This window comes from Oncorhynchus gorbuscha, linkage group LG13 (assembly GCF_021184085.1).
Source record: "Oncorhynchus gorbuscha isolate QuinsamMale2020 ecotype Even-year linkage group LG13, OgorEven_v1.0, whole genome shotgun sequence".
NCBI classification, from domain to species: domain Eukaryota; kingdom Metazoa; phylum Chordata; class Actinopteri; order Salmoniformes; family Salmonidae; genus Oncorhynchus; species Oncorhynchus gorbuscha.
The window spans coordinates 71636501-71652373 of record NC_060185.1 but is presented as its reverse complement, the minus strand read 5'-3'; the positions used below and the strand labels follow the sequence as shown (position 1 = coordinate 71652373).

The window sequence follows — 15873 nt, the reverse complement described above, 5'->3', positions numbered from 1 at the left end:
AAGGGTAAGCAAAAACACATCTGCCATGCTGATCGTCAACATGGGGGTCCCTCAGGGGGACTTAGTCCCCTCCTGCACTCCCTGTTCACCCACGACTGCATGGTTTAGCACGACTCCAACACCATCATTATGTTTGCAGACGACACAACAGTGGTAGGCCTGATTACCGACAATGATGAGACAGCCTATAGAGAGGAGCTGTCCCTCAATTTGAGCACAACAAATGAGCTGATCGTAGACTACAGGAAAAGGAGGGCTGAGCACTCCCCGAATCACATCGGGGACGGGGCTGTAGTGGAGCAGGTCGAGAGCTTCAAGTTCCTTGGTGTCCCCATCAAAAACAAACTATCATGGTCCAAACACACCAAGACAGTTGTGAAGAGGGCACGACAATGCCTATTCTCCCTCAGGAGAATGAAAAGATTTGGCATGGGTCCCCAGATCCTCCAAAGATTTTACAGCTGCACCATCGAGAGGATCCTGACTGGTTGCATCACCGCCTGGTATGGCAGCAGCTCGGTATCCAACCACAAGGTGCTACAGGGGGTAGTGCGTACGGCCCAGTACATCACCGGGGCCAAGCTTCCTGCCATCCAGGACCTCTAAACCAGGTGGTGTCAGAGGAAAGCACTAAAAATGATCAAAAACTCCAGCCACCCAAGTCATAGACGGTTCTCTCTGCTACCACACGGCAAGCGGTACCGGAGCGCTACGTCTAGGTCCAAAAGGCTTCTTAACAGCTTCAAAATCCAAGCCATAAGAGTGCTGAACAGTTTACGCTGCTGCTACTCGCTGTTTATTATCTATGCATAGTCAATTTAACCCTACCTACATGTACATATGACCTCAATTACCTTGACTAACCCATACCCCTGCACATTGACTCGGTACCGGTAGCCCCGTATATAGCCTCATTATTGTTATCTTATTGTGTAACTTTTTTGCTTTTTTGCTTCGTTTATTTAGCAAATATTTTCTTAACTCTTTCTTGAACTGCATTGTTGGTTAAGGGCTTGTAAGTACGCATTTCACTGTAAGGTCTACACCTGTTGTGTTCGGTGCATGTGACAAACACAATTTTATTTGATGTACTACAATAATATTGCTACTTTTGTCAGTGCACAGTATTGGAGTAGTGTTTGACATAAGGAACTGTCCCTATTTCTCCAATTACATGAACCACTTGCTGTGCAAAAACAAAAATACTATCTACAACATGTTAATTCAGCGTTGTGTAAAAAAAACTGTTTCTACTAGGTACAAGACCAACCTAACTTAAAGTGTTGCAATGGGTCAAAAGAACAGGAGCAATTTTGGGGCGTCACATTATTTTAATGTATCTTCATTCCTATTAAGGATTTTGAAATGCTTGTGTCTTCTAGATCAATTAAGTGTTTATTGTTGGTTTGTCAGCTGTCCTGTTTTAAAAGAGATTTAGTGTCGCAACCTCATGCAGGTTCAAGGTGAAAAGCATTTATGCTACGACTCAATAGAAACAGAGCACACATTAAAGGTGACTGACCCATATCACACATATAGCTTAACTCAAAGAGATGCCTGTATCATCATACATCCAGAAGGACTGGCGGTGTTTCATGCATGTGTGAAAGAGCCTAAGGTTTGAAGTCTTGTTTTGTGTAGCGAAGTCTGCTCTGGCTTGTCTCAAGAGCCCTTTGTGCAGGTGATACATGGCCCCATGCACTCAACCAACACTTTTCTTCCAGGTACCCTGTGAATCATAAGAGGGAGCACTCTCATGTCACCACGATCAGGTAGCTCTGGACTGATGCCACAAAGACTACTGTCATTACGACAAGGCGACTCCGCCACTCCACAGGTCAGGTTGCACTTGAAGTTAAATATCATACTATACTAGCTTGTCATTGTGTGTTAAAACACTGAAAGTTAATGCTATTTATTTCTCCAAGCAGAATGTCTCTGGTTTGGTGACAACAACACGCTTACTGTACACATGCCCTTAGTAGCTACATATACCTTTAGGACGACCCCAACTTGTAATATTAAATCTATTTTGTTTAATAAAAATACATTTTTAATTCAGTGAGTGAGAACTAAATTGTGTGGCTATTCTTAATAATTTAGTTAAGGACAAGATCAAATATATTTTGCCGATTATATCTATTTAACAGGAAAACAACAAAGATCCCAATCTCCTGTGAGACCTATGGACTGGGTTTATTTAATCAGCAGCGGCATTTTGGCTTATCTTTGACGTGTGTTGACTTCTTCCCACCAAAGCGAATCTTCAGTACAAAACATCCATGCTTCATTCAGAAGTATTCCTTCAGAAGTATTCATTCAGAAGTATTTTGAAGTCGTGCACATGCTACTAAAGATGCCAGACCCCACTGAGGGTTGAGGAAGAGGGCAAAGAAACAAAAACCTTTTTTTTCTTCTCACACTCTCAACAGATTGAGTGTTGGAACCAATTGGAAAATGTAGAGGTCTTCGATACTTCTCTTTGAGTGTGAACCACTTGTTTATGTATTTAACTCGTCACAGGTTTCATTCACACAAAGGCAGCTGAAGAGGTTGGGTGAATGCTGGTATGGTATCCAAAGGAAGTATTTTATATACTTTTTGACTGTAAATGGATCCAAAATCACAACTGACCATATAGTTTTTTTGCTTTCGATACACTTTAAGAAACTGGAAAAGGGGAATCTTTATTAACAGAAAAGGGTAGTCGCAGTTCTAACATGTGATGTGTCGTGGTGTTTTGGTGCCCTGATTGAAAACAGAGTACCTGATAGGAATCCTGATGCACTTTGAACCTCTTGTTCTAGTGTGGTGACATTTTATTGGATACGGGTAAGGCGCTTTAGTGGAAAGGGTAAAAAAACATACTCAGCTTTAGGAAAAAAAGTTTTTAAGCACCTGTAGCAAAACACAATGCACGATTTTGAAAACAGTAAGGATGAGGTATTTTTGTAAAATGGGCCAAGTCACGTCTTAATGGCATCTGAGACAGCAGGATGAAAGAGGCCCATGGTCTGGGCAGAGGAAATGGGGGTTGAGTAGGCGTCACCTGGACAACTGCCTGCAATTGACAGGATCTCAACCAGGCGAGACACCCTCTAAACCGACAAAACATGCAGTCTCCGTGCAGAAAGGGTGGCAGACAGTTGTTTTGAACTATGGAGATCGTACAATTTGGGTAGACTGATGCTGTTGATATCACCAGAAAATGGATGTGGTTGAACGTGAGATTTTGCCAGGATTCTAACGTTGAGTTCCAGGGGGTGTTTTCTGGGCTTTTTGTAAACAGTACAACAAGGGAACACTACACAATGGAATAGTACTACTTCCTGGTGTAGGCAACCATCTGTGATCTACGCGAAGTAGAGAGAGTGAAGCCTCATTTACAAACAAGAAAACTGCAGTTATAAAATGCCCCACCCTAGAGATCGATCTAGATTAGCAGTGTGTTGTACTTCCAGATAGGACATTTTTGTTTTGACTTGACATGGATGATAATGGAAGTTGACAACAGTCCAATGTCTCTAGGTAGACATGGATATTTGTGGATCACAGACCCCCAAGGTCTATGGTTTTAGAACAAACTGTTCAGAAGACATCCCTCCTGGGCCTCGTTTCCCAGAGAATTCGCTGCGTTGGGTTAATTGTTGGATTCGGACTTTATGTGCATCACTAGCATCCAAGCTGTCTCACAGAAAAACTTTGTTGTAACAAAACACATATATTGTACCTCTCGCTTTACTGATAAGAGCGCTCTATGCAAAACGTTGAACCTTTTCTGGTGTTATGTGAAACATGGCCTGCTGGTTTGGCTGTGGAGATGAAGTCGTCATGAGGATGGAATATTGGAATGAATGAGAAACACTGAAAGATCCCAATAAGTGTGGCATAGTCAACAACATCATGTTGATAGATTAGAGGACACTTACTTTAGGAGGTATGAAAACGTGTGAAACTGTGTGATTGCGTGAAATGTTGCAGTTATCCTTTCTGGTGAAAGAACAACAACAAAAGAGAGGCTTCCAATGTTGATCATCTTTTCAAAAAGTCATGATATCATTTAATATAAAACACCTTATGAGTAATCCTCGAACAGATACCACTTGCAAACTGCAGTCAGGGAAAGGATCCACCTGGAAGGCTGGTGACTGCAACGGCAATTCCAAGTGCACACAGAAATATTTGAAACATGCATTACTACATTGTACAAAGTCAAAAGCAAAGGAATGGGATCCAGTTTTGTTGCCGTATGGCTGAGAGTCAGTGCTCCCTGTTGGCAACAGGACAGTCTTGATGGTAGGCATCTACCGATGTGTCTGTTAGTGATCTGGTAGTGAGGATTTCGCTTCGTCCTCTGTTTAGACAGACAGCTGAAGGGAGAGTGAAAATCTAGTGTAAGGTAGGAAAATGACTTGAGAGAATCAGGTCTGAAAAAAACTTAGTAGACTCATTGATCATAGTCCATTTCAGTGGAACTAAACGTATATCTGTCCATGCCAAGAAGTCCACATATGATCTATAAAAGAGAATACGTGGTTTGTAAAGAAATACATAGACAAAACGTCATATCCTATAGGTTTGTCCTTGTCCTTAATGGCAGTTGGTATGCAGATTAAATAAGGATATAATGTCAATTTTAATCATCCAAAACATATTGCTGTACAATCCCACAATGCAACAGTCTTTACATAAAATACATTTGAATGCTAAGGCCTCAGGCTCCTCATATGCATCCATCTAGATATGAGTGGTCACTCCCCAACAAATGGCCCACCCACATTTTCCCTTTGAAAAATCAGCAATATTACTATTATATTCTTATTATGAATTACACACACACACACACACACACACACACACACACACACACACACACACACACACGCACACACACACACACACACACACACACACACACACACACACACACACACACACACACACACGCACACACACACACACACACACACACACACAAACAACCCCCCCCCCCACACACACACACACGATCATTCAGACCACAGATGCCAGGGAGGTGACGGAGGTCACCTTGTTGTCCTCCGCCCAGGGCTGTAGGTTCTGTAAGGCGTACAAGGAGGAGTTGTGCAGACAGAGGGGGTCCTGCTGCAGGGGCTGGCTCAGGGTCTTCTGAAAGGCCTCCTGTTGGAGCTGCAGCATCAGACGGTTGGCCTGCTGTCTCTCTGCCTCGCGCTCCTCGGCTGTCTGTCTCCTGGTTCCACAGTGGGGAAAAGGGCCATTTCAAAACAGTGCCTAAATATTCATACAGTATGTCACCATAAATACTACTTTCAAATGCAAAAAGCCAAATACTTCCTGAAATACAAGTATTCAGTCCGCGACAAAGTGATAATGTATTGTTAAAAATAACTACATTAAAAAAATGGATAACCTGATTATTTTACTTCTTTTTGACCCTTATTTTCTTTGGATTACCATTATTTAATTTTCATGAAAACAATGATGTATGTCATTCTCACATTGATATTATACTGTATGTATTTACATGTGATTGTTAGGCCTGCATGTGCAACAGGGTCAGAAAAACACCTCTAAAATGCTGTTTCATACACACCATCCTCCTTTCATTAACCACACGTTATTGCTAACTACATTATCCTAATCCGATTTCGTTGCTGTTCATTTGATCATATGCTTGTTACTAGCGTAGCCGTCCCACAAATACATCCTTCATGCACATCCTATCTACACACTATGGGGAAATACCGTAAATCACACCAAAACTAGCTCAGAAATCAGGAAAGTGAGTTAGCCAATTCCCTGGTTATTCATGATATGCCATCTAGTCGTTCTGTTTTTCATCTGTGTTTTGAATTTCAGAATTCAACAGAGATGCAACTGATCACTAAAATACAAACTGTACCATTACATTTAATTGTCCTTCAAAACAGATCTTGATGCTTTCTATAGAAATCATGGCCCTGTGTCGACACCTTGCATACAAATACCTATTGAAATAAGATCTCAGGCTTTACTCTTACACCTGGTATTAAAATGTGTCGTGTGCCAGCTTTTCCCATATCAGGTGATGGTCCACCAGATCGGATTACAGGACACATTTTAATGCAAGGTGTGCCAGATAAACAGGAACTACTTCTACATTCATTCCCTTTAGGTCCTTGTTTGACATCAAGGTTAAATAAAGTAGTCCACTCATTTATTTCATATGACCATAAAAAAACAGTTTGAGTGAATTAGGGGAAGAGTTTCTGCCATGGACAATGCACTGAACTATTCAGACAAGTGGTTCAGTATTGCTTTTTTTCCCTTTATTTAACTAGGTAAGTCAGTTAAGAACAAATTCCTATTTTCAATGACAGCCTAGGAACAGTGGGTTAACTGCCTTGTTCAGGGGTAGAACAACAGATTTGTACCTTCTCAGCTCAGGGATTCAATGTTGCAACCTTTCAGGTACTAGTCCAACACTCTAACCACTAGGCTACGCTGCCATCTTTGGACAGCACCATTCCAGAAAGCCTTTTAAGAACAGGGCTAATTGTGATTGGTCAAGGGAATTGGCCTCTAAAAACAAGTAATATAATAAGCTAAGCAAAAAAAGGTGTTTCACTGTCACAACAAAAAAAATGGGCCAGGCACATTATCAACCACAGGAATATAGTATATACATATAACACATCACAAAAGCTTGCTCACCACAAGCAAAGCAATTCACATACCATATTTAAATGGATGCACAGTTATTTTGTGTCACTTCCCACATCAGTCTAATGTATCATAATGCTTCAGTCTAATGTATCATAATGCTTCAGTCTAATATATCATAATGCTTCAGTCTAATGTATTATAATGCTTCAGTCTAATGTATCATAATGCTTCAGTCGAATGTATCATAATGCTTTAGTCTAATCTATCATAATGCTTCCGTCCAATGTATCATAATGCTTCCGTCCACTGTATCATAATGCTTCAGTCGAATGTATCATAATGCTTCAGTCTAATGTATTATAATGCTTCCGTCCACTGTATCATAATGCTTCAGTCTAATGTATCATAATGCTTCAGTCTAATGTATCATAATGCTTCCGTCCAATGTATCATAATGCTTCCGTCCACTGTATCATAATGCTTCAGTCGAATGTATCATAATGCTTCAGTCTAATGTATCATAATGCTTCAGTCGAATGTATCATAATGCTTCAGTCTAATGTATTATAATGCTTCAGTCTAATGTATCATAATGCTTCCGTCCACTGTATCATAATGCTTCAGTCGAATGTATCATAATGCTTCAGTCTAATGTATTATAATGCTTCAGTCTAATGTATTATAATGCTTCAGTCTAATGTATCATAATGCTTCAGTCTAATGTATTATAATGCTTCAGTCTAATGTATTATAATGCTTCAGTCTAATGTATTATAATGCTTCAGTCTAATCTATCATAATGCTTCAGTCTAATGCATCATAATGCTTCAGTCTAATGTATCATAATACTTCAGTCTAATGCATCATAATGCTTAAATCATAATGTAGCAAGTACAATGGACAGCAGTTTTGATAAATAATATATCCTTTCTTGAAATAATGAATGACATAAAAGGAACCATTAAAAATGCTTTACCACCGAAAGTGTTGAAGAACGTCTAGAAGTTTGTTGCTGTAATGGGTTGCTGTAATGTGTTGCTGTAATGTGTTGCTGTAATGGGCCCCTACCTCCATTTTGTCCTCCTGTTCTGGAACCAGGTTTTGACCTGTGCGTCCGTCATCTTCAGGGCCTTGGCCAGGGTGGCGCGCTCCGCTGACGCCAGGTATTTCTGCCGGTGAAAGCGTTTCTCCAGCTCGCAGATCTGCACTCGGCTGAACGAGGTACGGGGCTTTTTTCTCTTTGGTGGTGTCCGGTTCTGATAGGGGTGGCCGATGCGCCGGGTCACGGAGAAGGGCGAAAGGGCTGCTGAGAGAGAGAGAGAGAGAGAGAGAGAGAGAGAGAGAGAGAGAGAGAGAGAGAGAGAGAGAGAGAGAGAGAGAGAGAGAGAGAGAGAGAGAGAGAGAGAGAGAGAGAGAGAGAGAGAGAGAGAGAGACTATGTTCATTTTTCAGAGACAAACCGTGGTCAAGCAAGAACTTTCTCTGACATATTATACCTTTGCCATAGGTTTAGTATACTTTACATTTACATTTAAGTCATTTAGCAGACGCTCTTATCCAGAGCGACTTACAAATTGGTGCATGATCACCTGTGTATCTTTTATGGGGGATTTTGTTGTCCTTCCCTAATTCAACTCAATATTCCAGCATGTATCTTTTTTTTACCAGGAATTAGCCAACATTTAATGGTTCATCACTGGCTATTACCCGTTGTAATATGATTACAAGGTTAAAAAAAGAAAAAGGTCCTATATTCATGTTTTCCTCATATCTAACGCATATAGTACAAACGGTACACAGAGTTTTGTCCTATGGACCTAAGCATTTTGGTTTTTTAACATCCCTGATGGAAACCAGGAGAAAACCAACCAGGCCAAGATGAAAGGCACATTTGAAAGAAGACCAGGGAAGTGACTCACCTGGACAAGTACCCTTTCGAAAGGGATAGTCTGCAAGTGGGCCGGTGTCTCGCAGGTGAGCGAGTTCAGGGTAATAGTGTTTGGCTAATGTCTCCATAGAGCTCCAGGTAGGGACCCTGCCGATGTCCCCCTTGGGGAGAGGGCAGAGGCCTGGCAGGGCCGGGGGGGCTCCTGGCCTCCCACTGGGGTCTCCTGCTTGTCTGTCCTCTGCCTGCTCCGCTAAAGAAAGGGAGACACAGTCAGGGACCCATGTGGAGCTGTGAGGGGCAGGTGGGGGTACTCAGGAAGTACCCTCTCATTTCTTTTATCTCAGATGGGGATTGTCATTTAGTACAATAAGTGCCTTCGGCTGATTGGTTAGGCCAAAAGTATCACATTTGGTTTGATGCCAGTTCATTACAGTCGGCTATCTAACCTATCCAGTTCTACATAGTAACTTAGGTGATCTGTACAACCTACATTTGTTTACTTTTTTACTCATTAAAACTTAATACAAAAGAAAAGTACCAACCTCAAGCATTTTATGGTAAAATATTTATACCATATTGTCTATTGTGTCAGGCATGAGTAAACAGAACATTCACAAATGTAATATAATATGTTGGATATAGAGCCCTTTTCAAGTCCTATACCCATCTACATCCATAACATGTAAACAGACGTTTCTGTCGAAGGGAATCAGGAGCAGGCTTCCTTGTTCCTCACAAGCTGTTTGCCTGGTTGTTTTACAGTATGTTTATTGGTCTAGTTCTGTCTGAGAGCTCACCAGCAGCCAAACTGCATATAAAACATCTCCATAGGTGCCCTGGGGGACCATTGCTACTGTGTTGAGAATGTAGTAACCTGGATTCAGTGTGAACAATCTAAATTAATTTTCCACTGAGGCACTTTGGAGATGAGATGAAACACTAATGAAACACAAACCACATAATGCACTCAACAATCATTTCAAATCACTCTCAACCTCTCTGATTGGTTATAAACATCAATGGCAAACAACAAACGATTCACACATGATTCAAAAATATATATATTTCAAAATGTAAATTGGGTACATTTGTAATTGAATTGTAAACACTGACTGCAAGTACTTTTGAAAAGGTATTTTTAATCTAGAGAGGGTCCAACCCTTCTTTGCCTGAGGATAGAGATGAATAGGTCACACATTTGGAGTAAGCATGTCTGCTCCAGGCTCAACATGCAGGTCTGGGTACAGATAATACCACATTAGACTTCTATTTCAGGCCATCTGTGGACCAGCTAATGGACCAGGCACATACAAGCACGTTCACATGCAACCGAAGAGTAACACGCAAACAGACTGCCACCCAGTCAAACTTGCTAAAGGGCACCTTCAACCTAACTTGAATTCTGACATAAGATTGTCTGAATAAACAATTAAACCATATGAAATGTAACAATATTCCTATGGATGATGATTGACTGATTCATGTGACAGTAGAACAAAATACATCATGCCATAGGTTTTTATTTGAGTTTGTCTGTGATGTCCCTATTTATGACCAGCTTCCAAATAAAGAACCGAGTGTGTGGTAGTATCCCACTAAATGCAGCAGTGTGCCAAGAGCCCAGAACACACCTGTCTGTCATCAAAACCTGCAGCCCTTTCTGGAACAAGGTAGTGAGTTCAATTTAGCCCTCAGCCTCTTTACAGTAATAATCGTTATAATGTGATGTGATTGCGTTTAATAATCAGCCCATATTACAAAGGACATCAATAAGTTGTTGTCCGAATGTTTATACATGCACAGACAATTACCACAATAATGTTATTCATTGAAGATATACTGTAATTTCCCATAACTGGGCAAGACCCAATATGGAGAGAGTGGTAGACCAAATTTCCCTCAAAGTCTCGAGGTCACTGAATTTCACAAACCAGAGAAATCTTGTTGTTTATTTCACTTCATTCAATAGTTGTATTTTATTTTCACTTGAATGTTGCATAGAACATTTTCAAGAACACATTGCAGGAATTGTTCTGATGTATTTTGCTCTAAGGGATGACGACTGAAATGGTGGAGAATACTACATCTGATGCCTGGGTAATATGATTTAGCATAAGCTATAAAAAAAAAATATTCTACCTTAGAGAATATGGGCCCATAATAAAACCACTTATACCTAATAACACATTTCTGCGACAGCGCCTCTCCTCCCCACTGCGGATATTACCTGTGTAGCAATCTAATAAATATATATAAAGGATTCTAACGGGGATATTGAAATGTAACATGAACATATTGCTATTTATTACACTATGAGGCAAAACAGAGCCACTTGCCCATGCAACACTGGCTGAGAATAGAAGCAACTTCCCGAGAAAACTGTCCAGCTTTCCCCATCAACATCACCATTACTGCCGCCATCTTTGAATAAATGTATTTGCGGGGAAGGTCATTATTTCTGACAAAGATAAAGCACTGTTATAATAATGCAATGAGTTGTATAGGCATAATCTTACCTCAAGCAGGTACAATGTAATCACTTCGTATTATACATTGTACAACGGTAGTAGTATCTGTTACTGTATCTGTGGTTGTGTAATTACATGGCATTAATGTATTTTATGGTAGGCTATATAATGTTTTTACTATAGACACTAATCAGCGTCCTAATGCTAAATTCTCAAAAATACATTGATTATTGCCGGTATGGATGCCATTCATTCTTACTTTAAGATTATAGTGTGTATTTTACAATATTTTACCAGGTTTTATGGCAATACATGCAGATATTGTAAAAATGAAAATTCCTCTGGGCCTACATTTCGATTTGAAGTATCCTAGATGCCCCTTTCTCCAGAACTTAGAGCAACTTTGTTTATTGACTTGAGAGGAAAAATCAGTTTATGCACTTCTCTGCTTCATTAACCTGACAACTGCCAAGAAGTCAATCAACATAGAAACATGTGCTATTCCCTTTCAGCGCCTTCCAATATGTTCAGATACAGTATGTCCGGTCTGTTGTGAATATCACATCTCCAATCGTAGGCCTGTTCGCTGTTTCACTTGCTTTGACACTTGCGTGAAATTCAGCGCTGCAATCCAATATGAGAGGGAATTATTTAAAAAAGGAGAGGTCTATTTCAAGCATCCAAAGAAACGCTTTACGGTTTCAGATATGAATTTAGGTTAAGCCAACTGAACAGACAAGTGCTGACTGCTGAGCTAAGTCCATCCAGCAACTAAGAGTTACATTTTATACCATATTTATTACAATGTTTATTATTTGTAAACGTGGAAATACAATTTGCCCCTTCTGCTACAATAAAAAAGTATTAACTCAAATGAAAATCGATGGGAGTGGGATTTAAAAAATAAATGCCTCAAACAATGTTGACAAATGGCTACACTGTTATATCCTACTTTAAGCACTTTCAATAAATCTCAAAACATAGGCATTTGTCTCAAATGGTGATCACCAAGGATAACAAAAAGTGATCACTTAAAAGGAATGTCTTAGTGGATGGTTGACGATGAGGCTATAACCAACACCAAAGATAAACCAAATGAAACAAGTGGCCCGTTGTGACTATGAATACACTTGATAAGCATATTTACATAAGATATTGTACAGTTGACATATCGTTCTCTGGATTAAATCATTCATTAGGAAAGAACATAATTGTTCATATTCAATGCGAGCCAATACATAATGGTCTTCATTTCCATCTTCATGGTGGTGACGTCATGCCAGGAAAACTAATTTCTAGGCCGCGTGGGGGTGAGGTTATGGTCATCGTAGCCTAAAATATACAGGCCATCGAACTGCCAGCCCGTCGAATTAAGTTTTCATTTGCACGGCAGTTAAGTTACTACTAGCCCTTTCTATAATACTCAAATGAAATGAAATGTGAAACAGTAGGCCTATGCTGTAATAGGCCTATCATGGCCCATGCAACCCTTAGTGTTGTGCCTTTTTGTAATGGCTAATCGAAAACACCAGAGCCTGTGTGAAAAACGAGTATGACATAAGCATAACATATTTTGATCTGTCGTGCTTTTGCTAGGCCTAATATTTGAGAAATTGACACTTTTCATATATCCTAATACGCGAGAAAAACGTTGGTCAAATGATTCCGGACCTGCAGACCTATACAGTAGGTCCTATATTCACAATCACAGCCACCATATTTGGATTACTTCTTCTTCTTTTTGTAAATGATATAGATCATTGATTACACCTGCCAATGTCATAGAGATATAGAAGCGTTTACAAATTGACGTGAAGCATTTGAAATATTATCCAATTTACCTTGACAAGTCAATTCAATGGTTTATGGGCGAAATAAACTGCTAAATGTTTAGATGTCATACTTCAAAGTTTGTGAAGAATTTGTCACAATTCTTTTCCCTTTTTTTGTTTTCTTTCAGTTAGGCTGGACGTAAGACAGGATAATTGTTCTACACTGTGTTGAAGATAGTTCTATTAAAATAAGACAGCGGTTATTCAATAGACCTAGGACACGAATTGCGTTGATGCTTTGCATTTATTGGCATGATATTCAACGCGGAAAGGGAAATATCAAATAACCCCGTGTATGCTAAACACAAAAAAATAGCATGCTTGTCAGGTGTTGATAGTGACGGTGTTGCTATCTTCTCTCTATTTAGTTGGGTGTATACACAACTTTAGGCCTATAAATAGCCCAGTAGAGTCCAGACAAAATTATTTAGGTAGCCCACCTGCAGGACTGCATCCTCAAAGACTTGCCGTAGAATAAATCGTTACATTTAGATCCTATTATTGGACGAGGCTATAGGCCTATTGGCCGCAATGACTAAGACAGAGCTACTATGCCTCAAAAAGTAAACGTAATAATGATAACACTACGCTAGAAAATGGTTGGTTTTAATTGTTTTTATTATAGTAAATTGTTATATTGTTATTAGACTGTTACAATAAGCAATAATAATAGCCTATAAACAACAGCTATACTCACAGACATAACAGTTAATCTATTATGTTTTATTATAGCCTATTGACACTGATGTTGCTATTATTAAACCACATTTGGATGGTGTTCAATTGTACATTTTATATTCAGAAATAAATCAGGTGTTCTGCATTTGGAAAAACAGTCATCTCTTCAAATCATGTCATCCATTTTGTATGTTGAGCTATTCATTTGATTAGGATGACGAGGGGATTTATCAACGTTATCCCCTCCATGCATATGGATTGAAAGCCGCAATCTTAACAGTTGACATTATACCCATATAATTATACAAATGTACATGACATAAACTATTAACAATACCTGCAAGTATTCACTTGCCTTTCAAATGAACTAACGTGATACCGACAGGACTTGATGTGGAATCGAATTCCTCATGCCATATGCCCAGTCGCACATATGGTTTGATAAATGAGTCTGTCACAAAATTGGCTACCATGCCTTCTTAAAAGTCAAGATGCTAAAAACAAAATCCTAGGCATATGCCATACTTTTAATGATGTGGGTTAAACTGTCAAACAACAATTAAAGGTGACCTTTTTATGAATTCCATTTAAGTTTGGACCTCCTTTCCACTGGAAAATATTGAATATGTCTATGGAGAAATCCATGAGGCAATAGTCCCATTTTGTGACAGAATTGTAGTCTAAATGAACATAAATGCTCAGAAATGTAGGTGAATCTTACCAGTGAGTCTGTCTTTTGCGAATCTTCTACTGCTCTCCATCCACGGGAAGGTGAAGTTGGCCGCATTTCCCATACTTGTCATTGAAGTCACTGAGGGGATGCAAGCCGCGAGGCAAGGCGGATGGCTAGGAGGTGGGGGATTCGGTGGCATGGGTCTGTGAGCTGGTACCCTGATAACACCACCGGCGTTCCCTCCGTTTACGTTAACGTTCATGTTCATGCTCACATTCATGTTCATATTCACGTTATAGGAACCAGCGAGCCCAGCCGCCATGGAGCAGGCCGGGTTATAGACGCTGTTATAGCCATTGGTGTAAACGTTCGTGTAATCCGTGTCGCTGGTTCGGTTGGGCAGCATGCAGCTGCTGGACGGGTCAGTGCTGTTCAGTATCTGGTCTATTCCAAAGTTGATGGGCTCGTGTTGCTGGTGTGTCTGGTTAACCTCTTCAATCCCAGTGTTCTCCATTGCTGTATTGATGTTAGCGTCTCAAAACGACTCATATGTTGATTTTTTTTTTTAAGTATGCTCTATATTTGTTTTCCGTGTTGTCGCAGTATCAGGCGCATAAATGATACCCACGTCTGTGTTCAGGTTGTTATAGCCTAAAGATACTTCCTTGAGCAGTGCGCGACCCACACCAACCGAAGCGTTGCCATTATCTGTCCCGAAGACATAGATACGGAGTAGGCTAAAATGCAATGTTAATAATCCATCGGGATAGATTGGGAGTCTTAAAATGCATATCCATCACATTGTAGCATGTCCTTTAACATATTTGCTTGCACATATCACAGTAATCGATATAGATTAATAGCCTATTGGTCATGTAAAATAGTTAGCCAGACTACTTACAGCCAAATCCGCAATTTGAGAAATTCCCAAGTTCCTTTGAAGAGGATACTGGTGCCCTGTTCTGGCATTATTATTACGACATGTCCAAAAGCAGAGGGCATTTGCGACTCAACCTCTTCGTATCAAAAGATGCAGCAAAATGAAGTGTTAACTGTGCTAAACATGAGTATTAATTGGAAAAGATTGCTCTGTTACAGTGCGTCTTGAAGTGATTTCAACAGCTGAGACACCCCTTCTGCCTAAATCGTGCCATTCGGTCATCCATTGGCCCCCGCATTTCCAGTTAGACAATGTTTTGTAGCCTGCTCCCTTCTCTTAAAGAACCCGCAGCCAATTTCCAGTAGCAGTCTGTGCTGTGCTGTATGACATATAGATTACAGTCTATCAAATGTATAAATGTGTTTAATTAGGCTGCGTAGGCTATCACCAACCTTAATCCCACTATAAAAAGATGACATGAGCAACTGCCTATTAGATATGGACTGTCATGCATGATGGAACTATGTTTAATTGCTATGTAACTATGGGTTTTACATCCCTGTTTATTGCCCTTTCATTGTATGCCTGATAGCAGTCAAATAGCCTAACTCCGAATTTCAACTAATTTACCATTAGGCCGATGGAAATCGCCTTATTACACACCATTAACACTGTACATCAAGAAGACAACCGTTAGTGAGGTGGGAAGTTGGAGTATAGGGCAGGCTGTTTAATCATGATTATGACAAGATTGTCTTCTTCCATCAGCGTCATGCAAGTAGAAAAACATATCTCGGACAGAAAACTGGG

The 15873-nt window shown here is 40.0% G+C and overlaps 1 protein-coding gene across 2 annotated transcripts; it reads right to left on the bottom strand.

Annotated features, from left to right (window-relative positions):
- Nucleotides 1-4040: 4040 nt before the first annotated feature.
- On the bottom strand, nucleotides 4041-15302 carry tlx2 (T cell leukemia homeobox 2). 2 transcript variants are annotated; one of them, XM_046296605.1, is made up of 5 exons: nucleotides 14232-15302; nucleotides 8564-8782; nucleotides 7714-7951; nucleotides 5050-5230; nucleotides 4041-4516 (listed from the first exon to the last, which is right to left on the bottom strand). In XM_046296605.1, exons 1-5 carry the CDS (start codon nucleotides 14695-14697, stop codon nucleotides 4448-4450), a joined length of 1173 nt encoding a protein of 390 aa, XP_046152561.1. In that variant the 5' UTR covers nucleotides 14698-15302; the 3' UTR covers nucleotides 4041-4447. The 2 variants fall into 2 exon arrangements, with proteins under 2 accessions (XP_046152561.1, XP_046152562.1); XM_046296606.1 differs by having other exon boundaries at nucleotides 7714-7948.
- Between the last annotated feature and the right edge of the window lie 571 nt (nucleotides 15303-15873).